Source organism: Vicia villosa, unplaced genomic scaffold, assembly GCF_029867415.1.
Source record: "Vicia villosa cultivar HV-30 ecotype Madison, WI unplaced genomic scaffold, Vvil1.0 ctg.001617F_1_1, whole genome shotgun sequence".
Classification (NCBI taxonomy): Eukaryota; Viridiplantae; Streptophyta; class Magnoliopsida; order Fabales; family Fabaceae; genus Vicia; species Vicia villosa.
The window spans coordinates 282825-307729 of NW_026705675.1; the positions used below are offsets into that span (position 1 = coordinate 282825).

A 24905-nucleotide genomic window follows, 5' to 3' on the forward strand; every position below is an offset into this window, starting at 1 on the left:
GGTTCAGTAGGAACCAGTTCCTGCCTAGGACAACCCGGTTCCTGCTGAACGTTACAGCAGAAAAATTCAAATTTTGAACTGAGGAACCGGTTCCCACCTAGGGACAACCCGGTTCCTAGTAGTAAAACACAGAATGCTGAAAACTGAGAATGTTGGGAACCGGTTCCCCCATAGGGACAACCCGGTTCCTAAAACCTTTATTTTGAATTTTAACTTTGAAAAAGGTTTTAAATGAACTTTTGAAGGATGACACTTTGTAGTATGTTTATGATATGCATGGAAATATATTTGTGAACAATTATATGTCAAAGTGAGTATTGTTTATACCTTTGACATTTTAGCTCGATTCTTGAATCTTCATAATTTCTTCAAGACTTTGAAATGATGTATTTTTGCTTGATACTTGAAATTCTTTTTGCACATCCTTTATAAAAACTTGATGTCCATATTGTCTTCATCAAAACAAACTATGCTTGAGAGGCTTGCAATTACATTCTCCCCCTTTTTGATGATGACAACCAAGTCTTGAAAAAAGTTCTGAAAAAGAGTTGTTTTGTGCTTTTGAAATTATGTAGAACAATGCAAGGCTCCCCCTATGTTAGAGACTCCCCCTAAATCCATGATTCCTTGATTTATGGTGATGAGTTTCATTTGATAATTTTAACAATGGCCTGCATTTTTCTTTGAAACAAAACAACAACAAAAACACATGCATATTCTTCTCCCCCTTTGTTATTATCAAAAAGGATGGGGAAAAAGAGAAAATTGATATAAAATCTTTGATGTATGAAAATGACGAACAAATTTTAAACATCACCTTCGTCTAAAATTCCAAGCTCTCGTCGAATTTTGTAAAACGATTCTTTTGGGAGAGGCTTGGTGAAGATATCCGCAAGTTGATTATGAGTATCTACAAAAGTGACTTCAACATCTCCTTTAAGCACAGATCGCGAAGAAAATGATGTCGAATGTCTATGTGTTTGGTTCTTGAATGCATGACCGGATTCTTTGTAATATTTATAGCACTTGTATTGTCGCATCGAAGAGGAATGCATCCGAGATCAAGTCCGTAGTCACGAAGTTGTTGCTTAAGCCAAAGAATTTGTGCACAACAACTACCCGCTGCTATGTATTCCGCTTCGGCCGTACTAAGAGTAACACATGCTTGCTTTTTACAAGCCCATGATACTAATGCATTTCCAAGAATGTGACAAGTACCACTTGTGCTTTTACGATCAGTTTTACATCCTGCATAATCCGCGTCAGAATAACCAATTAAATTGCAAACACTACCTTTTGGATACCATAAGCCAACATTGGTTGTTCCTTTGAGATACTTCATGATCCTTTTAACCGCCATAAGATGTGATTCCTTTGGATTTGCTTGGAAGCGAGCACAAAGACAAACACTAAACATTATGTCAGGACGGCTTGCCGTCAAATATAATAAAGAACCAATCATACCTCGATACTTAGTAATATCAATTGGAGTACCGGATTCATCTTGATCAACATATGTACCGGAGCCCATTGGAGTATTCATTGCTTTACAATTATCCATATCAAACTTCTTCAATAATTCTTTACAATATTTGGATTGATTGATAAAGATTCCATCTTTGAGTTGCTTAATTTGTAGTCCAAGAAAGTAGTTCATCTTTCCCATCATAGACATCTCGAATTCTCCTTGCATCATCAATGAGAATTCCTCACACATTTCTTTGTTAGTCGATCCAAAAATGATATCATCAACATAGACTTGAACCAATAAAGTGTTACTCTTGATTTTCTTAATGAACAAAGTTTTATCAACCTTACCCTTTTCGAAACCCTTTTCACACAAAAAATTGCTAAGTCTATCATACCATGCTCTTGGTGCTTGCTTTAAGCCATAAAGAGCCTTTCTCAACTTAAAGACATGTGTAGGATTCTTGAAGTCTTCAAATCCCGGGGGTTGTTTGACATAGACTTCTTCATTGATGTAGCCATTCAAGAATGCGCTCTTGACGTCCATTTGATAAAGCTGAAAATTTAATGAACATGCATAAGCAAGTAAAAGACGAATAGCTTCTAACCTTGCAACCGGAGCAAATGTTTCTTCAAAGTCGATTCCTTCTTCTTGATTGTAACCTTGGGCCACCAATCTTGCTTTGTTTCGAACAATTATACCATTCTCATCAATTTTGTTCTTAAACACCCATCGAGTACCTATGATGTGTTTATTACTTGGTCTAGGCACAAGTTCCCAAACTTGATTTCTCTCGAATTGATTCAATTCTTCTTGCATTGCATTTATCCATTGATCGTCTCCTAAGGCTTCATCAACTTTGGAAGGTTCAATTTGAGAAACAAAAGCCATGTGTAAGCAAGCATCTTTGAGATTTAATCTTGTTGCAACTCCTTGACTAATATCACCAATAACTTTATCAATAGGATGATCTCTATGAGTTTTCCATTCTTTTGGTAGATCACTGGTGTTTGATTCTTGTTGTACACTTTCTTGTTGAACACTTTCTTGTTGTACTTCCGGTGCCTTCACAATTATATCATTTGAAAGTTCTTCCGGTGCCTTCACAATTGTATCATTTGAAAGTTCTTCCGGTGCCTTCACAATTGTATCATTTGAAAGTTCTTCCGGGGGTAAATTTAAAGGATCATCATCATCACAAACAACTATTTCCTCTTTGGAAGTGTTAGTCTCATCAAAAGATACATGCATGGATTCTTCAATAGTTAAAGTTCTTTTATTATAAATTCTATATGCTTTACTAGAAAGAGAATAACCAAGAAATATACCTTCGTCGGATTTCTCATCAAACTTACCAAGATTGTCTTTGTCATTGTTTAGAACAAAGCACTTGCATCCAAAAATGTGAAAGTGAGCAATGTTTGGCTTTCTTCCTTTGAAGAGTTCATATGGAGTCTTCTTTAAGATAGGTCTAATGATTACTCGATTTCCAACATAACATGCCGTACTAACCGCATCCGCCCAAAAATATTTAGGAAGATTTGCATCACTAAGCATTGTTCTTGCAAGTTCCACTAGAAACCTATTTTTCCTTTCGACTACTCCATTTTGTTGTGGAGTTCTTGGTGCTGAAAAATTATGAGAGATACCATGTTCTTCACAAAATTCTTCAAACGATGCATTTTGAAACTCTCCACCATGATCACTTCTTATGGATACAATCTTTAATGATTTTTCATTTTGGATTTGTTTTGCATACTTCTTAAAGGCTCTAAAAGCATCACTTTTCTGCACAAGAAACAAAGTCCAAGAATATCTAGAATAATCATCAACAATAACTAAAGCGTATACATTACCTCCGAAGCTTCTTGTCCTTGATGGACCAAATAGATCCATATGCAACAATTGAAGTGGTCTTGTTGTAGTCACCACATTCTTTGGTTTGAAAGATGATTTGGTTTGCTTTCCCTTTTGACATGCATCACATAATTTATCTTTGACAAATTTTATCTTAGGTAGGCCAATAACAAGATCATGTTTGGTTAATTTATTTAAATGATCCATATGAATATGGGCTGCTCTTTTATGCCATAACCATGATTCATTATTGTTTACCAAAAGACATTTTACTTTCAAAGATAAATCATTTAAAGAAATCATAAAAATGTTATTAATTCTTGTACCTTTGAGTTTTACCTCATTGGTGACTTCATCGATGATCAAGCATTCTTCCTTAGTGAATTTGATCTTGAAGCCTTTGTCACAAAGTTGGCTAATGCTTAGAAGATTATGCTTTAGTCCTTCAACATAAAGAACATCTTCAATGGATGTGAAAGGTGGTGCACCAACTTTGCCTTTGCCAAGAATTCTTCCCTTATTGTTGTCTCCATAAGTGACAAAACCCTTGGCCTTTAACCTTAGATCTGAAAATTGGTTTAAGTCACCCGTCATATGCTTTGAACAACCACTATCTAGATACCATAGGTTTGAAGTGGTCTTCAAGCATGCCTTCAAAACAAATTAAGTTTTATTAGGTACCCAAGTGGCTTTGGGTCCATCATAGTTAGTTCCTTTCTTCACCCATACATAATGTTCACTAGGAACACTAAAGTTCCTTACATAACAAGCATTGGGTGTGTGACCAATAATACAACAATAAAAACAAGTAGGTTCAAAGTTACTTCTATATCTAGGAGGATAAGATTTCTTCTTAACAAAGTTCTTCCTTTTAGGATAATGTTGCATTACTTTAGGCTTGATCACTTTCTCTTGAATTGGTTGGTTACTAGCCTTGACAAAGATAGTCTTGTTGGATCTTGGTTTATCAAATTTAGAGAAACCAAGTCCGCTCTTATCATTGGAGTATCTTTGTGTGCTGAGAACATTTTCCAATCCAATTTGCCCTTTTTCATATCTTTCTAAAACGTTTTAATTGGACAATTTGGAAGGAAAGTGATTCACAATTCTTGCATGCAACATTATCTTCTTGAACACTTATCATTTTTTCTTTGTCATCTTTATGTTCTACTTCAATTATCTTAACCTTCTCTTCTAAAGATGATATTATTTTCTTTTGAGATGAGATAGTTTTATAGAGAATTTTGCATTCTTTTAATAATTCTTCTATTGCACCTTGCGCACCATTATCAAAAAGAGAATCATCATAACTAACCTCGCCTTCTTCATCGTCGGAGTGGTGTGATGCCATTAGTGCAAGGTTTGCACTTTCGTCACTATCGGAGTCCGATGAGGAACTTACTTCATTATCTTCCCATGCTATGTAGGCCCTTTTATTTTTGAACTCCTTTTTGCCTTTGAATCCATCCTTCTTTGAAAGATTTGGACATTCCGGCTTTATGTGTCCTTGTCTCCCACATTCATAGCATGTAACTTCTTGTGATGAAGTGGATGCTTCTTTATCTTTATGCTTTGAGAATTTCTTTCTTTTGACATAGTTAGTATTATCAATATTATTTTTATTACCAAAAAATTTGCCTAACCTTTTTACAAGAAGCAAGAAGTTTTCATCTTCATCCGATGCATCTTTCATTTTGCTTTCTTTTGAATCTACTTTTAATGCAATGCCTTTGGATTTCTTCTCTAAGTTCTCATGCTTTTCCAATCTTCCAAGTTCTGTCTCATATTCTTGAAGTTTTCCAAATAGTGTTGCGGAAGTAAGTTTTGATAAATTCTTCTTTTCGGATATCGCCGTCACTTTTGGTTGCCACTCCCTTGTCAAAGATCTGAGCACTTTAAGATTAAGTTCTTCGGTAGTAAGAGTCTTACCAAGTGCCTTCAAGTGATTTGTCAAATGTACGAATCGTTTTTGCAAATCGAGAATAGTTTCTCCGGGCTTCATTCTAAACAGTTCGTACTCTTGGCTTAAAGTATTCAATCTTGATCTTTTAACTTCAGCGGTACCTTCATGAGTTTCTACAAGAGTATCCCAAATTTCCTTTGATGTTGTACATGTTGATACTCGGAAGAATTCATCCATACTAAGAGCACCATGAAGAAGATTGACCGCCTTTTTGTCAGCAAGAACCCTTTTTCTATCATTATCATCCCATGACGCTTTAGGTTTCTCCGATCCAACACCATTAACGACCGTTATAGGAACATGAGGACCTTGTAGGACAGCCTCCCAAACTTCTTCTCCTTGTGCTTCTAGATGAGCCTTCATTTGGATTTTCCAAAAGTCAAAATATTCACCACAAAACAATGGAGGCTTGTTGTTAGAACCACCATCTTTGAAAACCGGTTTTTGATTTGCGGAAGCCATTCTGGATCTTTAGGAACAAGTTACCTATAACTTGCTCTAATGCCAAATGTAAGTATAAGAGTGCGCCTAAGAGGGGGGGTGAATTAGGTGTTTCAAAGATTTATACGGTTTTTAGAAACTTGTACTTATTTTTTGGTTAAGTGTTTGAAGGCTTTTGATGGTTTGTATCTTTATCTTGGTAATGGTGATGAAAGCGGTAAATACGGAAAGATAAAGAACACAACGATATATACTGGTTCCCCTCACAATCCGAGAGTACTCCAGTCCCCTTTCAAACACGAAAGAGATTTCACTATAGTTAGAATTATTGTACAAGCCTATGCCTACTATCTAACCTATAGGGTGATCAAAGGTTCTTAACACCTTTAAGATCAAACAACACTAATGTGAATGAAGAACAATCCTCTTCAAACACACCACTTACTTCCAACAATCCTGGATAGTAAGGAAACAATACAATCTTATTTTCAACAATCCTGAAAAATAAGATATAATTTCTAAGTATAATTTGAGTAGAAGTTTGTAGAGAAATATCAATCTTGGATTGATCTTCTTCTTCAAATAAACAATTCTCAAAATGAATATAAGTGTTCACAATGTATGCATGAAACTTTGAATGGATTTCTCAATGAAAATGTGTATAGAAAGTTTCACTTGAAAATAAGATTTGATGAACACTTGGAAATATTGAAAGATGAAGAATATATGGTTTATGAATTGTTAATGAAGAAGGTGAATAATGATTCTGAAATATGTAGTATTTATAATGTGTTAAACACCTCTTTGAATGGTTATTTTTCCATGAAACAATGCAATGATCAAGTGGTAAGAAAATGGATTCGTTTGAATAAGATCATGCAATGAAAAAACACACTGGTTCAGTAGGAACCAGTTCCTGCCTAGGACAACCCGGTTCCTGCTGAACGTTACAGCAGAAAAATTCAAATTTTGAACTGAGGAACCGGTTCCCACCTAGGGACAACCCGGTTCCTAGTAGTAAAACACAGAATGCTGAAAACTGAGAATGTTGGGAACCGGTTCCCCCATAGGGACAACCCGGTTCCTAAAACCTTTATTTTGAATTTTAACTTTGAAAAAGGTTTTAAATGAACTTTTGAAGGATGACACTTTGTAGTATGTTTATGATATGCATGGAAATATATTTGTGAACAATTATATGTCAAAGTGAGTATTGTTTATACCTTTGACATTTTAGCTCGATTCTTGAATCTTCATAATTTCTTCAAGACTTTGAAATGATGTATTTTTGCTTGATACTTGAAATTCTTTTTGCACATCCTTTATAAAAACTTGATGTCCATATTGTCTTCATCAAAACAAACTATGCTTGAGAGGCTTGCAATTACATTCTCCCCCTTTTTGATGATGACAACCAAGTCTTGAAAAAAGTTCTGAAAAAGAGTTGTTTTGTGCTTTTGAAATTATGTAGAACAATGCAAGGCTCCCCCTATGTTAGAGACTCCCCCTAAATCCATGATTCCTTGATTTATGGTGATGAGTTTCATTTGATAATTTTAACAATGGCCTGCATTTTTCTTTGAAACAAAACAACAACAAAAACACATGCATATTCTTCTCCCCCTTTGTTATTATCAAAAAGGATGGGGAAAAAGAGAAAATTGATATAAAATCTTTGATGTATGAAAATGACGAACAAATTTTAAACATCACCTTCGTCTAAAATTCCAAGCTCTCGTCGAATTTTGTAAAACGATTCTTTTGGGAGAGGCTTGGTGAAGATATCCGCAAGTTGATTATGAGTATCTACAAAAGTGACTTCAACATCTCCTTTAAGCACAGATCGCGAAGAAAATGATGTCGAATGTCTATGTGTTTGGTTCTTGAATGCATGACCGGATTCTTTGTAATATTTATAGCACTTGTATTGTCGCATCGAAGAGGAATGCATCCGAGATCAAGTCCGTAGTCACGAAGTTGTTGCTTAAGCCAAAGAATTTGTGCACAACAACTACCCGCTGCTATGTATTCCGCTTCGGCCGTACTAAGAGTAACACATGCTTGCTTTTTACAAGCCCATGATACTAATGCATTTCCAAGAATGTGACAAGTACCACTTGTGCTTTTACGATCAGTTTTACATCCTGCATAATCCGCGTCAGAATAACCAATTAAATTGCAAACACTACCTTTTGGATACCATAAGCCAACATTGGTTGTTCCTTTGAGATACTTCATGATCCTTTTAACCGCCATAAGATGTGATTCCTTTGGATTTGCTTGGAAGCGAGCACAAAGACAAACACTAAACATTATGTCAGGACGGCTTGCCGTCAAATATAATAAAGAACCAATCATACCTCGATACTTAGTAATATCAATTGGAGTACCGGATTCATCTTGATCAACATATGTACCGGAGCCCATTGGAGTATTCATTGCTTTACAATTATCCATATCAAACTTCTTCAATAATTCTTTACAATATTTGGATTGATTGATAAAGATTCCATCTTTGAGTTGCTTAATTTGTAGTCCAAGAAAGTAGTTCATCTTTCCCATCATAGACATCTCGAATTCTCCTTGCATCATCAATGAGAATTCCTCACACATTTCTTTGTTAGTCGATCCAAAAATGATATCATCAACATAGACTTGAACCAATAAAGTGTTACTCTTGATTTTCTTAATGAACAAAGTTTTATCAACCTTACCCTTTTCGAAACCCTTTTCACACAAAAAATTGCTAAGTCTATCATACCATGCTCTTGGTGCTTGCTTTAAGCCATAAAGAGCCTTTCTCAACTTAAAGACATGTGTAGGATTCTTGAAGTCTTCAAATCCCGGGGGTTGTTTGACATAGACTTCTTCATTGATGTAGCCATTCAAGAATGCGCTCTTGACGTCCATTTGATAAAGCTGAAAATTTAATGAACATGCATAAGCAAGTAAAAGACGAATAGCTTCTAACCTTGCAACCGGAGCAAATGTTTCTTCAAAGTCGATTCCTTCTTCTTGATTGTAACCTTGGGCCACCAATCTTGCTTTGTTTCGAACAATTATACCATTCTCATCAATTTTGTTCTTAAACACCCATCGAGTACCTATGATGTGTTTATTACTTGGTCTAGGCACAAGTTCCCAAACTTGATTTCTCTCGAATTGATTCAATTCTTCTTGCATTGCATTTATCCATTGATCGTCTCCTAAGGCTTCATCAACTTTGGAAGGTTCAATTTGAGAAACAAAAGCCATGTGTAAGCAAGCATCTTTGAGATTTAATCTTGTTGCAACTCCTTGACTAATATCACCAATAACTTTATCAATAGGATGATCTCTATGAGTTTTCCATTCTTTTGGTAGATCACTGGTGTTTGATTCTTGTTGTACACTTTCTTGTTGAACACTTTCTTGTTGTACTTCCGGTGCCTTCACAATTATATCATTTGAAAGTTCTTCCGGTGCCTTCACAATTGTATCATTTGAAAGTTCTTCCGGTGCCTTCACAATTGTATCATTTGAAAGTTCTTCCGGGGGTAAATTTAAAGGATCATCATCATCACAAACAACTATTTCCTCTTTGGAAGTGTTAGTCTCATCAAAAGATACATGCATGGATTCTTCAATAGTTAAAGTTCTTTTATTATAAATTCTATATGCTTTACTAGAAAGAGAATAACCAAGAAATATACCTTCGTCGGATTTCTCATCAAACTTACCAAGATTGTCTTTGTCATTGTTTAGAACAAAGCACTTGCATCCAAAAATGTGAAAGTGAGCAATGTTTGGCTTTCTTCCTTTGAAGAGTTCATATGGAGTCTTCTTTAAGATAGGTCTAATGATTACTCGATTTCCAACATAACATGCCGTACTAACCGCATCCGCCCAAAAATATTTAGGAAGATTTGCATCACTAAGCATTGTTCTTGCAAGTTCCACTAGAAACCTATTTTTCCTTTCGACTACTCCATTTTGTTGTGGAGTTCTTGGTGCTGAAAAATTATGAGAGATACCATGTTCTTCACAAAATTCTTCAAACGATGCATTTTGAAACTCTCCACCATGATCACTTCTTATGGATACAATCTTTAATGATTTTTCATTTTGGATTTGTTTTGCATACTTCTTAAAGGCTCTAAAAGCATCACTTTTCTGCACAAGAAACAAAGTCCAAGAATATCTAGAATAATCATCAACAATAACTAAAGCGTATACATTACCTCCGAAGCTTCTTGTCCTTGATGGACCAAATAGATCCATATGCAACAATTGAAGTGGTCTTGTTGTAGTCACCACATTCTTTGGTTTGAAAGATGATTTGGTTTGCTTTCCCTTTTGACATGCATCACATAATTTATCTTTGACAAATTTTATCTTAGGTAGGCCAATAACAAGATCATGTTTGGTTAATTTATTTAAATGATCCATATGAATATGGGCTGCTCTTTTATGCCATAACCATGATTCATTATTGTTTACCAAAAGACATTTTACTTTCAAAGATAAATCATTTAAAGAAATCATAAAAATGTTATTAATTCTTGTACCTTTGAGTTTTACCTCATTGGTGACTTCATCGATGATCAAGCATTCTTCCTTAGTGAATTTGATCTTGAAGCCTTTGTCACAAAGTTGGCTAATGCTTAGAAGATTATGCTTTAGTCCTTCAACATAAAGAACATCTTCAATGGATGTGAAAGGTGGTGCACCAACTTTGCCTTTGCCAAGAATTCTTCCCTTATTGTTGTCTCCATAAGTGACAAAACCCTTGGCCTTTAACCTTAGATCTGAAAATTGGTTTAAGTCACCCGTCATATGCTTTGAACAACCACTATCTAGATACCATAGGTTTGAAGTGGTCTTCAAGCATGCCTTCAAAACAAATTAAGTTTTATTAGGTACCCAAGTGGCTTTGGGTCCATCATAGTTAGTTCCTTTCTTCACCCATACATAATGTTCACTAGGAACACTAAAGTTCCTTACATAACAAGCATTGGGTGTGTGACCAATAATACAACAATAAAAACAAGTAGGTTCAAAGTTACTTCTATATCTAGGAGGATAAGATTTCTTCTTAACAAAGTTCTTCCTTTTAGGATAATGTTGCATTACTTTAGGCTTGATCACTTTCTCTTGAATTGGTTGGTTACTAGCCTTGACAAAGATAGTCTTGTTGGATCTTGGTTTATCAAATTTAGAGAAACCAAGTCCGCTCTTATCATTGGAGTATCTTTGTGTGCTGAGAACATTTTCCAATCCAATTTGCCCTTTTTCATATCTTTCTAAAACGTTTTAATTGGACAATTTGGAAGGAAAGTGATTCACAATTCTTGCATGCAACATTATCTTCTTGAACACTTATCATTTTTTCTTTGTCATCTTTATGTTCTACTTCAATTATCTTAACCTTCTCTTCTAAAGATGATATTATTTTCTTTTGAGATGAGATAGTTTTATAGAGAATTTTGCATTCTTTTAATAATTCTTCTATTGCACCTTGCGCACCATTATCAAAAAGAGAATCATCATAACTAACCTCGCCTTCTTCATCGTCGGAGTGGTGTGATGCCATTAGTGCAAGGTTTGCACTTTCGTCACTATCGGAGTCCGATGAGGAACTTACTTCATTATCTTCCCATGCTATGTAGGCCCTTTTATTTTTGAACTCCTTTTTGCCTTTGAATCCATCCTTCTTTGAAAGATTTGGACATTCCGGCTTTATGTGTCCTTGTCTCCCACATTCATAGCATGTAACTTCTTGTGATGAAGTGGATGCTTCTTTATCTTTATGCTTTGAGAATTTCTTTCTTTTGACATAGTTAGTATTATCAATATTATTTTTATTACCAAAAAATTTGCCTAACCTTTTTACAAGAAGCAAGAAGTTTTCATCTTCATCCGATGCATCTTTCATTTTGCTTTCTTTTGAATCTACTTTTAATGCAATGCCTTTGGATTTCTTCTCTAAGTTCTCATGCTTTTCCAATCTTCCAAGTTCTGTCTCATATTCTTGAAGTTTTCCAAATAGTGTTGCGGAAGTAAGTTTTGATAAATTCTTCTTTTCGGATATCGCCGTCACTTTTGGTTGCCACTCCCTTGTCAAAGATCTGAGCACTTTAAGATTAAGTTCTTCGGTAGTAAGAGTCTTACCAAGTGCCTTCAAGTGATTTGTCAAATGTACGAATCGTTTTTGCAAATCGAGAATAGTTTCTCCGGGCTTCATTCTAAACAGTTCGTACTCTTGGCTTAAAGTATTCAATCTTGATCTTTTAACTTCAGCGGTACCTTCATGAGTTTCTACAAGAGTATCCCAAATTTCCTTTGATGTTGTACATGTTGATACTCGGAAGAATTCATCCATACTAAGAGCACCATGAAGAAGATTGACCGCCTTTTTGTCAGCAAGAACCCTTTTTCTATCATTATCATCCCATGACGCTTTAGGTTTCTCCGATCCAACACCATTAACGACCGTTATAGGAACATGAGGACCTTGTAGGACAGCCTCCCAAACTTCTTCTCCTTGTGCTTCTAGATGAGCCTTCATTTGGATTTTCCAAAAGTCAAAATATTCACCACAAAACAATGGAGGCTTGTTGTTAGAACCACCATCTTTGAAAACCGGTTTTTGATTTGCGGAAGCCATTCTGGATCTTTAGGAACAAGTTACCTATAACTTGCTCTAATGCCAAATGTAAGTATAAGAGTGCGCCTAAGAGGGGGGGTGAATTAGGTGTTTCAAAGATTTATACGGTTTTTAGAAACTTGTACTTATTTTTTGGTTAAGTGTTTGAAGGCTTTTGATGGTTTGTATCTTTATCTTGGTAATGGTGATGAAAGCGGTAAATACGGAAAGATAAAGAACACAACGATATATACTGGTTCCCCTCACAATCCGAGAGTACTCCAGTCCCCTTTCAAACACGAAAGAGATTTCACTATAGTTAGAATTATTGTACAAGCCTATGCCTACTATCTAACCTATAGGGTGATCAAAGGTTCTTAACACCTTTAAGATCAAACAACACTAATGTGAATGAAGAACAATCCTCTTCAAACACACCACTTACTTCCAACAATCCTGGATAGTAAGGAAACAATACAATCTTATTTTCAACAATCCTGAAAAATAAGATATAATTTCTAAGTATAATTTGAGTAGAAGTTTGTAGAGCAATATCAATCTTGGATTGATCTTCTTCTTCAAATAAACAATTCTCAAAATGAATATAAGTGTTCAAAATGTATGCATGAAACTTTGAATGGATTTCTCAATGAAAATGTGTATAGAAAGTTTCACTTGAAAATAAGATTTGATGAACACTTGGAAATATTGAAAGATGAAGAATATATGGTTTATGAATTGTTAATGAAGAAGGTGAATAATGATTCTGAAATATGTAGTATTTATAATGTGTTAAACACCTCTTTGAATGGTTATTTTTCCATGAAACAATGCAATGATCAAGTGGTAAGAAAATGGATTCGTTTGAATAAGATCATGCAATGAAAAAACACACTGGTTCAGTAGGAACCAGTTCCTGCCTAGGACAACCCGGTTCCTGCTGAACGTTACAGCAGAAAAATTCAAATTTTGAACTGAGGAACCGGTTCCCACCTAGGGACAACCCGGTTCCTAGTAGTAAAACACAGAATGCTGAAAACTGAGAATGCTGGGAACCGGTTCCCCATAGGGACAACCCGGTTCCTAAAACCTTTATTTTGAATTTTAACTTTGAAAAAGGTTTTAAATGAACTTTTGAAGGATGACACTTTGTAGTATGTTTATGATATGCATGGAAATATATTTGTGAACAATTATATGTCAAAGTGAGTTTTGTTTATACCTTTGACATTTTAGCTCGATTCTTGAATCTTCATAATTTCTTCAAGACTTTGAAATGATGTATTTTTGCTTGATACTTGAAATTCTTTTTGCACATCCTTTATAAAAACTTGATGTCCATATTGTCTTCATCAAAACAAACTATGCTTGAGAGGCTTGCAATTACAAAAAGGATCTTAATAAAATAACTATTTTGTGACAAATCCTTCAAGCCATTTGGGTTTAAGTTTAATTCTTGTGGGCCTTGTACCACTACTATCCGACCCAGTATCGACCTTGTCCTCAAGGTTGGATGTAAGATGGTTCGGTGGGCTATGGAAAGCCGCGGCCCAATCAGAAAGCCCCATAGATTCTTGAAAGTTGTTGTTGGTGTTTCTTTGAATTTGAATTGCTTGTGGAACGGTGTGGGACAGCTGGAAAGGCGCATGGGGACTCGCAGACGCGTGGGAGACAGTGGGGAACATCTGTAATGGGGCTGGCTGTTGGAGAGCGTGTGTGGGGGCCAGCTGTGCGTTGGAGATAGGAATGGCACATGGGGTAACGGCTAAGTCAGGCAAGGGTGGAGATTTAGTTTGGAAGGAATCCAATAAAATGGATGGTGATGATGGGTTTTGCGTGTGTGGGTTACTAAGAGCTTCACGTGAATTAGTACTGCCCTTGGGAACCGAGATTGCATGCTTATGAGATTGGAAGTGAATCTCATTTTTCATTAACTCATTCACTTCTCTCCCTTCAGTTCGGTTCTCTCTCTCTGCAGACACACTTCTTCCTTCAAACTCTTTGTACTGCTTTTCCTTTTCCCCTTTGAGATCATCGCTCCTCTTAACCATATTTTCCTCATATGGATCCACAAACTTAGAGATATCTGCTCCTTGGTAAAGGTCCTCCGACGTAGCCTCAAAGTCAGGTGGTATCAAAGATGAGGATGGTGGTGTGTTGTCACTGTGAAACGCTCTCAACTGAGAGATATGAACCACCAGATGGATTCGCGAAGACTGAGGAAGATCAAGGTGATATGCGACGGAACCGATTCGTCGAAGGATCTTGAATGGGCCAAAATAACGTTTGGATGATTTCTCAGATGAACGGCGTTGGACTGAAACTTGACGATAGGGTCTGAGTTTAAGCAAGACCAGATCTCCTTCTTGAAAGGTACAATCTCTGCGTTTACGACTTCCTTGCGTTTCCATTTGTTTTTTACTTTTGGCTAAGTTGTATTTCAAGGTTTGTAATAACTCTTCTTTGTGTTGCAAGTGTTCATCCAAGGGCCCATGGGAAGTAGATTCGGCTGTATACTGTGGAAAAGAAGGAGGGGGTGGCCATACAGAGCTTCGAACGACGACATCTTGATGGCAGAGTGATGATTCGTGTTGTGCCACAACTCAGCCAAATGTAAGTAGTTAAACCAACGCTTTGGATTATCACTTGTAAAACATCTTAAATATGTCTCTAAACACCGGTTCATAACTTCGGTTTGTCCATCAGTTTCAGGGTGGTATGCGGAGCTGTACTTTAGTGTTGTTCCTTGAGCCTTGAAGAGTTCTTTCCAGAAGGTACTTAAAAACAGGGGATCACAGTAAGAAATAATGGACTTCGGAACTCCATGTAAGCGGCAGATGTCCACAGAGAAACGATGGGCCAGATCCTTAGCAGAGAATTTCGTAGGGAGGGCGATAAAGTGGGAGTACTTTGTCAACCTGTCGCAAACGACCCAAATGACTGTGTGTCCAAAGGAATTAGGAAGGTGAGTAATAAAATCCATGCTTAGATCTGTCCATACTTGAGTAGGTGTAGGTAGAGGTTGAAGAAGACCTTGTTGTTTTGTTGTCATGTATTTATTCTGTTGGCATATAGCACAGTTTCTCACAAATTTTTTTATATCTGTGTACACTCCCGGCCATAGGAATGAGGACGATAATCGAGCCAGTGTCGGTTGCAAGCCAGAATGGCCGCCTTCCGGTGTGCAGTGGTACTCAGTGATGATCTTGGACCGTAACTGGAGATTATCAGGTATAAAAATCCGTTCCTTGTAATAAAGTAGATCTTCTTTGCTTTGAAAATTATTCTGGGGTGACAAATCTGTTTGAACTTTAGTAACCATTTGAATGCCTTCTGGATCTGATTTGTAAAACTTTTTCAATTGTTTGAGGAGGAGAGGAACAGGGGACGAGATGGACATCAAGAGAGCTGGATCTTCATGGGAAATTCGACTGAGGGCGTCTGCGACCTGATTGGTCTTACCAGGTTTGTAGTGAATATGAAACTCAAATCCTTGTAATTTCGCCGCCCACTTCTGCTGTTCCGGTGTTTGAATGGTTTGATTTATTAGATTCTTTAGGCTCTTTTGATCCGTAAAAATATGAAAGTGTCTTCCGATTAAATATTGTCTCCATTTCTTGACAGCTTCTGTAATTGCAAACATCTCACGGACATATACTGAGGAGGCTTGGAGACGATTACAAAGCTTCTTGCTGAAGAAGGCTATTGGGTGACCTTCTTGGGACAGAATAGCACCTATGGCCACCCCGGAAGCGTCTGTCTCAAGCACAAATGGTTTGGTGAAGTCTGGAAGGCGCAGCACTGGTGTTTCTGTCATTTTACGCTTTAATGTTGTAAAAGCTGAGTCAGCTTCTGTATTCCATTGCAGCTTTGTAAAATGTAATAAATCGGTGAGGGGAGCGGCGAGAGAGGCGTAATGACGCACGAATCGTCTATAAAAGCCGGTGAGTCCTAAAAAACCCCTGAGCGCCGTGAGTGATCGTGGCTTCGACCAATCTAGAATAGCTTGAATCTTTGCTTGATCTGGGGTTACACCTTCACTAGAAATAATGTGACCTAAATAATCAACACTAGGAACAACAAACACACACTTTGACAATTTAGCATAAAACTGGTTAGATAAAAGCAAATCTAAAATGAGTTTTAAATGAAGTGCATGATCTGAAATAGAAGAACTGTAAATGAGTATATCGTAAAAAAAAACTAACACAAACTTCCTTAGGTATGGTCTTAGCAAATCGTTCATAGCCGATTGAAAGGAACTAGGAGCGTTAGTTAAGCCAAATAGCATCACCAAGAACTCGTAGTGTCCGTCAAACGTCCTGAACGCAGTTTTGTGAGTATCCTTAGGAGTTACCCGAATCTGGTGATAGCCAGATCGTAGATCGATCTTAGAAAAAATAGTTGCTGAACCCAATTCATCAAAAAGTTCATCTATTGTTGGTATAGGAAAACGGTCGCGGACTGTGACAGCGTTTAGCGCTCTATAATCAACACAGAATCGCCATGATCCATCTTTTTTTCGCACTAATAAAACTGGGGAGGAATATGGGCTGTTACTAGGTTTAATGATGCCTTCACTAAGCATATCTTGTATGATTGTAGTCATAGCGTCCTTTTGTGAGTGTGGATAGCGATACGGTTTGACATTGACTAGAGGAGTGTTTGGATTGAGGGGAATATGATGATCATGGGGTCGGGTGGGCGGTAGGCCTTTGGGTTGGGAAAAAATTGATGCGTGGGATTTTAAGATAGATGAGATTTGAGGCGGTAGGGTAGGGGGCAGGATATCTAAGGCATTGGTGGGTAAAGCTTGAGGTGTAGAATTAGTGTGAGGCTGGAATATTAAAAGGTGAAGGGAAGCTATGGAGTCTGTTTGTAAAAGATGGCAAACCTTGTTGTAAGAGGATGGTGAGATAGTGTTTGTATCACCTGTTATGGTGATGTCATTGTTGTTATAGGTGAAAGAGATCTTAGGAATGGAGAAGTCAGCCATTAGGGGTCCTAACGTTCTTAACCATTCCATTCCGAGGACAACGTCAGCCCCTTCAATAGGTAGCAAGTGAAAAGAGATCAAAAATGAATTGTTTTGTATTTTTATAGGAACCTTTGGGCAGATGCCTGAGCAAGATAACCTAGAGCCGTTTCCCACCATCACTGAAAAATTGGGAATAGATTGAGTTTGAAGTTTAAGGTGCTGTGCTATGCGCGGCTGTAATATGTTATGAGTGCTCCCTGTATCAATCAAAACAGCAACCGAGAGTCCGTTAATAGATCCTTTGAATTTTAAAGTTTTGGGTGAGAACTTTCCATTTGCTGCCTGGGGGGAAAGTTGAAAATATGTGTCATCTGGTTCCATTGTGGTATCTGGTTCAGCACAAACAACATCCTGTTCGATGATTGATTGATCATCATCCTCAATGAGCAGCAAGGATTTACCAGCTTGGCATTTGTGGCCGGGGATAAATTTTTCGTCACAATTGAAACACAACCCTTGGGCACGGCGTTCCTGAAGTTGAGTGCTAGACAGTTTTCGGATGGGTAATTTGGGTGGTTGAGTGGGCTGATTTGGCTTTATAGGGGTGATAGGAATTGGAGAATTTGAAACGGGCTGTGTATTTTTGGGGGTGTAAGATGAAAAGGGCTTTTGAAATTTAGGTTTAGCTTCACGGATTTTGGACTCAATCAATTTTGCAAGCCCAATAGCTTGAGAGATAGAGGTTGGTTTATGGATTGCTAGCTCATTTTGAATATCTGGAATTAATCCTGAAATAAAACAATTAAGAATAGCCTCCCGCGATAATCCCACTACTTGATTCCCCAATTTTTCGAATTGGGCTTGGTATTCCACAACTGAATGGGTTTGTTTGAGTTTAAATAACTCTGCTTGATGATTAGCATACGTAGAAGGCCCAAAACGAAGTTCTAATGCCTTTGTAAACGAAGCCCAATCAACAAGTTCACGATTCTGGTGCATCCATTTAAACCAAGCCAATGCTTCTCCTTTCATATAGAAAGATATCATTGCTAAACGGTTTTCAGTCGGTAAATTATAGAAAGTAAAAAATTGATCGGCTTGGAATAGCCATTCCAATGGGTTTGAGCCATCAAACATTGCAAGTTCTAACTTTGGTGTGCGGAAGGAGGGAATTGATGGATTTTGCGAATGATGGGGATAGGGATGTTGGGAAATTTGTGGGCTGGAAAATAGGGGGTGGAAGTAAACACGGGGGGTGCTGGGAAATATGGGGGGTCCAAGTAGGATTGGTTGGAAAATAATCTTTGGTAAGGGGGTGGCAGGTTGGTTTGGAAGGTGGTGGAAAAGGGAGGGGGTAATGTAGTATGTGTGCTGGTAGTATATAGTGAAGAGGGTATAGGAGTTCTTAGGAAATGGGGGGGTGAGTGAGGTGTAGAAAGGGTATGAGTGGAAACCAAGGTTGAGTTAAGAGTAGTACCTGATGAGGTGGCGGAATGAATAGGTCCGCTGTGAACAGTGGATGCGAATGAAGCTGTAGGGGTTGTCACAAATCTGCCATGAACAGTACCGACGCTGTGTACAGTACCTCCGCCGTGAACAGTACTGCTCCCCGGAACAGGGTTTCCGTGAACAGTAACCGCGGACCCAGAACCAGCTGGCTGTTTATCAGCCTGAGATGCTAACTTTGTGAGTAGGCTGAGAATATTTTCATATCTAGCATCAGCGATTTGCTTATCGTTGTCTATTCTTGTTTGGAGCTGGTCCATATCAGAATGGGTTTTGAGAAATCTCTCATCCATTTGGTTTTGAGTTTCTTGCATAGCATTATTGAGGTGAAGAGATGATGTTTGGACAGCTTCATCCACAATTTCCTTAGGATTTGGTGGTTTGGGAGGAGCCATGGATTCAAGATGAAAGCACCAATTGATAGAAAGGGATTCAACAACTATTAATTCTTAGATTTAAGGTTCAACAAGGATAAAAACAAAACTGAATTGCATAAGAAAAAGAAGGAAAATAAATGTTGTGTTAATTCTTGTCTACCATTGCAAAAGAGGCAGCTGCCAATAAATACAAGAGAGTGTTCCAAACCCTAAAGGGCTAAACGAAAATGGGCCTGGCCCAATAATAAAACATAAAAAGGATCTTAATAAAATAACTATTTTGTGACAAATCCTTCAAGCCATTTGGGTTTAAGTTTAATTCTTGTGGGCCTTGTACCAGACTTGGTAGTTTTCAATTTAGAGTCTGCTGTTTTCAAATGAATCTGAATTTGGAGTTGCTGAGCTTTGTTTGGCATAGGTTTTTTGGATGAATAATAAGGTGAAAATAATTGAACAGAAAAGAACATACTCTTATTCAATTTGAATGGTTACATGTTGTATTTGATAAGTGTTTTCACAATAATGTTTAATCCTATCAAGCAAATCAATGGAACTGATGCCGGGTTCAGCTACTACATGGCAAGATAGAAAAAGTTTTCCAACTGTTATAGCCCAAACATGCAAATCATGAACCTCCTGCACTCCCTTGATACTTCTAAGACCATTTTCCAGCTGAATGATATTAATTTCACTCGGCGTCCTCTCCATCAGAATGCCGAAAATGCTCTTAAGCATTGTCAGAGTAGTACTTAAGGATAAAATAGAGAAAACGAGAGTACATAGAAGATCAACTATATACCATTCGGGTTTAGCCCATATTATTCCTCCGGCAATCATCACTCCAATAGATTGAATCATATCCGTCATCACATGCAAATAAGCCCCTTGAAGATTAATGTTCAAAACATTCGTTTTCGTCTTACCATTTGAAATCATTGAAAGATTCTCCTCATCGGTTATTTTAGACAGTTCCTCCATCCCATGATTATGATCCGCGTCTCCACCGCATTGATGATGACTGTGACTATGATCATGATGATGATGGTCATGAGAATGGTCATGATCATGCTCATGACCATGATTGTGATGATCATGGTCATGACCATGACCATGACCATGTGAATGTCCAAATGCATGATGATGACTATGATCATGACCAAGCCATAAAACCATAATACAGTTAAGAACAAAACCAAATGTTGCAATTGCAAACATGAGCTTTCCATTCACACTAGCATTTCTATAAACAATTCTTCCAACTGCTTCATATATCAAAAAACCAGAAATGAACCAAATTAACTGAACAGATAAAAGAGCCCCCAAAACCTCAAGACGATTATATCCGAAAGACTGACTCGGAGTCGCCTCCCAACCCGAAGCCCACACTGCAAACAGAGAGATAGCAAATCCAGCAATATCAGAAAGCAAATGTGCAGCATCACTGATAACAGACAAGCTCTGAGCTTTCATTCCCCCAATAAGTTCAACAACCATAACAACAGCATAGAAAACTATCAGTAAAGAAAGTTTCTTCGCCGAGTCATTCGACGCACCAGCACTGTTTTCCTTTCTGGAAAAACGACACACAGAATTCTTGCAAGACGACGATATCGTTGTCATCGGAAGAAGAAGATCAAGTCTGTCTGAGCCAGAGACAATCGGTATCTCAATTTCCTCTACTGGTCTTGCTTCCAAGATATGAGCTTTTTCGTGTTCCATTTGCTTCATTCAACTGAGTCTTCGTAAAAGCAAAACAAAGTCATTCAGAAAAGTCATATCATAGAAGCATTCAAAATTGTGCACATTTGACAATTTCAACTTAATCAACGTGTGTGAAATTAACATAAAATAAGAACAAAAAATACAACATAATAGAAGAGAAACTAAAAGAACAGAAATTTGAGAAGGAAAACAAAATTGTACCTGTGTAGAGACAAGGAGAGAAAGAACTAGGTTGAAAATTGGAAATTGAGAATGATTGAAGAGGGAACGAGGTAATTGAGAAAGGTCGAAAATAAAAAATAAAAAAATAAAAAAAATAATATTATGGAGAAGCAAGAGGGAGACGAAGAGTCAATTCAGACATATGTTGAGGTTAACGACATCGTATATTGTCTTTTGGCACATCCATCGGCAGAGTTTTTTCACCATTTCTACTAAATTACAGACAAAATGATGTTATATGGATTTCCGTCATAAATTGGGGGAAAATAAAAAAGAGATTACTACTAGTATTTGCCATGTATAGATTTTATTTTGGATGCATCCAACTTTTATAAGTTGTTACACTTTTTAAATTTTAAAATAGAGAAAATAGGATAAGCACAATCAATTATTCTGTTAAATTATATTTAAAATTTAAAATTATTTTGATAATATAATGGATTATTAATTTTTTATTCAAAAATGAATAAAACTATTTTAAATGTTTTTAAATTAATATGCATGGAAGTTAAAAATATTTTACAATCTTAATTAATCATAATTATTGATTTATTTAAAATTTTTATTTTGATTTCAACTTTCTTTAAAATAATATATTTTATTTTAATAAAATTACAATGTATTGATGGTGTAATGACATAACAATTAAACACATTTAAAAATATGTACATAAAGTATTTAATTGAATATCTTATATTAATTTAATTATTTATGGAGTTTAATGAATTGATAACATAAAGTAGTTTTATATTATTGTTTGATAAAAAGTTAATAACTTTTAATGTTACTAGTAAGATACCCGTGCTATCGCACGGGTTCCGTCTGGGTTCATATTACATGTTATAATATCTCATTTGTCAGTTTTGAAATTTGGTTTAGAGATTATAAACATTCACATAATTACAAATATAAACTAATAATATGTAACAACCTTTATGCATTGATGCAAGTAGTACTGTTAAATATTTGTAACAACAATATACTGATTTGATCCAATATAAACACTTAGAACCCGCTTATGCCTTTATAAAAATAATTGTATCAACATTAGACTTTTTCAGTTTATAAAAATATTTTTAACTTATTCCCGTTTATAAAAATAATTAGTATATTTTTTTTGTTTATAAAAATATTTGTAACTTGTTCCCGTTTATAAAAATAATTGTATCACCAATATACTTTTTCACGATTATAAAAATATTTGTAACTTATTCCCGTTTATAAATAAAATTGTATTAATAGTAGAATTTTCCCATTTATAAAATTACTTGTAATTTATTTCCGTTTATAAAAATAATTGTATCAACAATAAACTTTTTTCGTTTATAAAAATATTTGTAACATATGCCCGTTTATAAAAATATTTGTATCAGCAACAAACTTTTTTTCCCGTTTATAAAAAATATGTAAGTTATTCTCTTTTATTAAATCAATTGTATAAATAGTAGACTTTTCTCGTTTATAAAAATATTTATCAATAGTAGACTTTTACTTTTTCCCGTTTATAAAAATATTTGTAATTTATCAGTGAAAATATATTTATCAATTTTTATTTTACTAATTAAAAAATATTTGTAATTTATTTTTGAAAATATATTTATCAATTTTTATTTTACCAATTAAAATTTAAATCGTTAAACTAATATCTGCTTATTAACACTATGTTAAAAAAAAACAATTTTGCAAAACTAAATCATTAGATATAATTTGATAAAAATCAAATAAATAAAAATTACATATTATATTTATAACTAAATTGCAACAAAAAATTAAATATAATGTGTCATCATTCATTCTAATTTAAGTAGATACTAAAGTATATAAACAACATTAAATACTTAAATAATTTTAAAATTTTAGTTACCATATTCTGGTTAATTAAGGAATAAAGTAAATCTTTGGATTCATTAAGATATATATTATACTTTTTGTTGTATACTAAAATATTTGATTGGGACATATTAAATTAGGATTATATTATTTTAGATTGATCGAAAATAACAATAACAGTTTATAATCGATCAACAACAAACTTTTTCATGTATATTTAAATAACATTATTTATAAAAAAATTAGATCAACAATTTATTTTTTCTCATATTTAAAATAAAGTTTATTATTAAATTATTAAAAAATTTCTCATATATAAAAATAAAGTTTATTATTAAATTATTCGGAAATTTCTCGTATATAAAAGTTTTTCTCGTATATAGAATTTTATGTCTCATATATTTTAATATATAATCAATGACAAATAAATGTTATTATTACAAATTAAGATAAATTCTTAAAGGAAATGAATTTTCTCCAATTAAAAACATTCATTTTATTCTTTAATACTTAAAAAATTATTTTAACATATTTTCTAACAGATATATCATATTGAATTAAATTAAATAATAGTAAATAGTATAATTAATATATTTTATATTATTTTAAAAATTCAAAATAGTTATAAAAGCAATGTTTAATTTCGGTTATCTAAAAATTAGTACATATATTTTTATAATAATTAAAAAAAGTTGCTTATGTTAAAAAATAGAATTACAGGATAAAAAATTACTATTATTAAGATACTTTACACATTAGCTATTTATCAGCATCCTTACTAAATGAAAAATCTTGATTTATGTTAAAAAAATAAGAGTTATTACAAAAGAGGAAAATAATTTATATCAAGATCTTCTACATTGAATTCATAATAAACATCTATACCCTTGCTATCAAACTTGTTGCAACTACAATTCCGAACCTCCTAAAAGCAGTCAAACAGTATAGAATCATTCCATCAAAATTAATATTTCATCATTCTAATAAAACCACAAATATATATTTTCACCCTTTAGAATCAACATACACAAACATCATATCCCAATTCTATATGTCACAAAGTATTTATATATTTACATGAGAAAAAAAGCAAGAATAAGATATCATTAAATATTATTATTTATCTCCTTATCAGTTGATTTTGGCTTCTTAACAATCAAAACAGGACACTTCACATTCTGTGCATAGTGGTTCCTCACACTTCCCATAAAAGCCCTACCATTAATCAATATCCAAAATCAACCGAATTAATTTTATAATTCAAATATGTGTATAACTAACGCCAACAAAAAAATAACCATAATTAGTTAGCCATAATTTATTAATATACCTTACTTACATTTTGCACGTCGTACAGATTAACTCCTTGCTCCAAAACAAACTCAACAACTTGTTGGCTATACTCCTCCTTCGTTGCCGTAACATCAGATGAGAAAAGACATCCTGAAATAAAACACACATATACATATTACACAAATTAATTAATTAATTAATTAATTAAGAGAGTTTACAACGGATTAATCACAATCAACTATATAAATTAATTTCCTGTGCAATCTTCTTCAAACTCCATGTTAGAGCGTAAATGCTCTCATATTCTTCATCAATAGCTACCAAGATTCTTCTTCCGCTTTATGTTTTTCCAGCCATCAACACTACTTGGAAATGCAAAGAAATATTCAGTATATATGGGTGATTTTAGATTATTACCGGACGAATAGTTGGACAATAATATATAGTTTATTTTGGAAATTCCCTGCAACATTTCAACAAACACATAGTATGCACACATGAAAAGTCAGTTTGATAAATCAATTGATAATAAATTGCATAAATATTACTGAATCAATGAAATAGCAGTTTGAATGCATCTAATAGATGATAAAGAATTGCATAAATATTAATTGAAAAGCACA

General features: G+C 35.0%; 1 protein-coding gene and 1 pseudogene across 1 annotated transcript; both read right to left on the bottom strand.

Moving 5' to 3' along the window:
• Window positions 1-19664: 19664 nt before the first annotated feature.
• LOC131636026 (metal tolerance protein 1-like) lies at window positions 19665-21440 on the bottom strand. Its single transcript, XM_058906671.1, has 2 exons — window positions 21139-21440; window positions 19665-20953 (listed from the first exon to the last, which is right to left on the bottom strand). Exon 2 carries the CDS (start codon window positions 20941-20943, stop codon window positions 19687-19689), a length of 1257 nt encoding a protein of 418 aa, XP_058762654.1. The 5' UTR covers window positions 20944-20953; window positions 21139-21440; the 3' UTR covers window positions 19665-19686.
• Window positions 21441-24095: 2655 nt separating this feature from the next.
• Window positions 24096-24639, bottom strand: LOC131636040 (uncharacterized; annotated as a pseudogene).
• Between the last annotated feature and the right edge of the window lie 266 nt (window positions 24640-24905).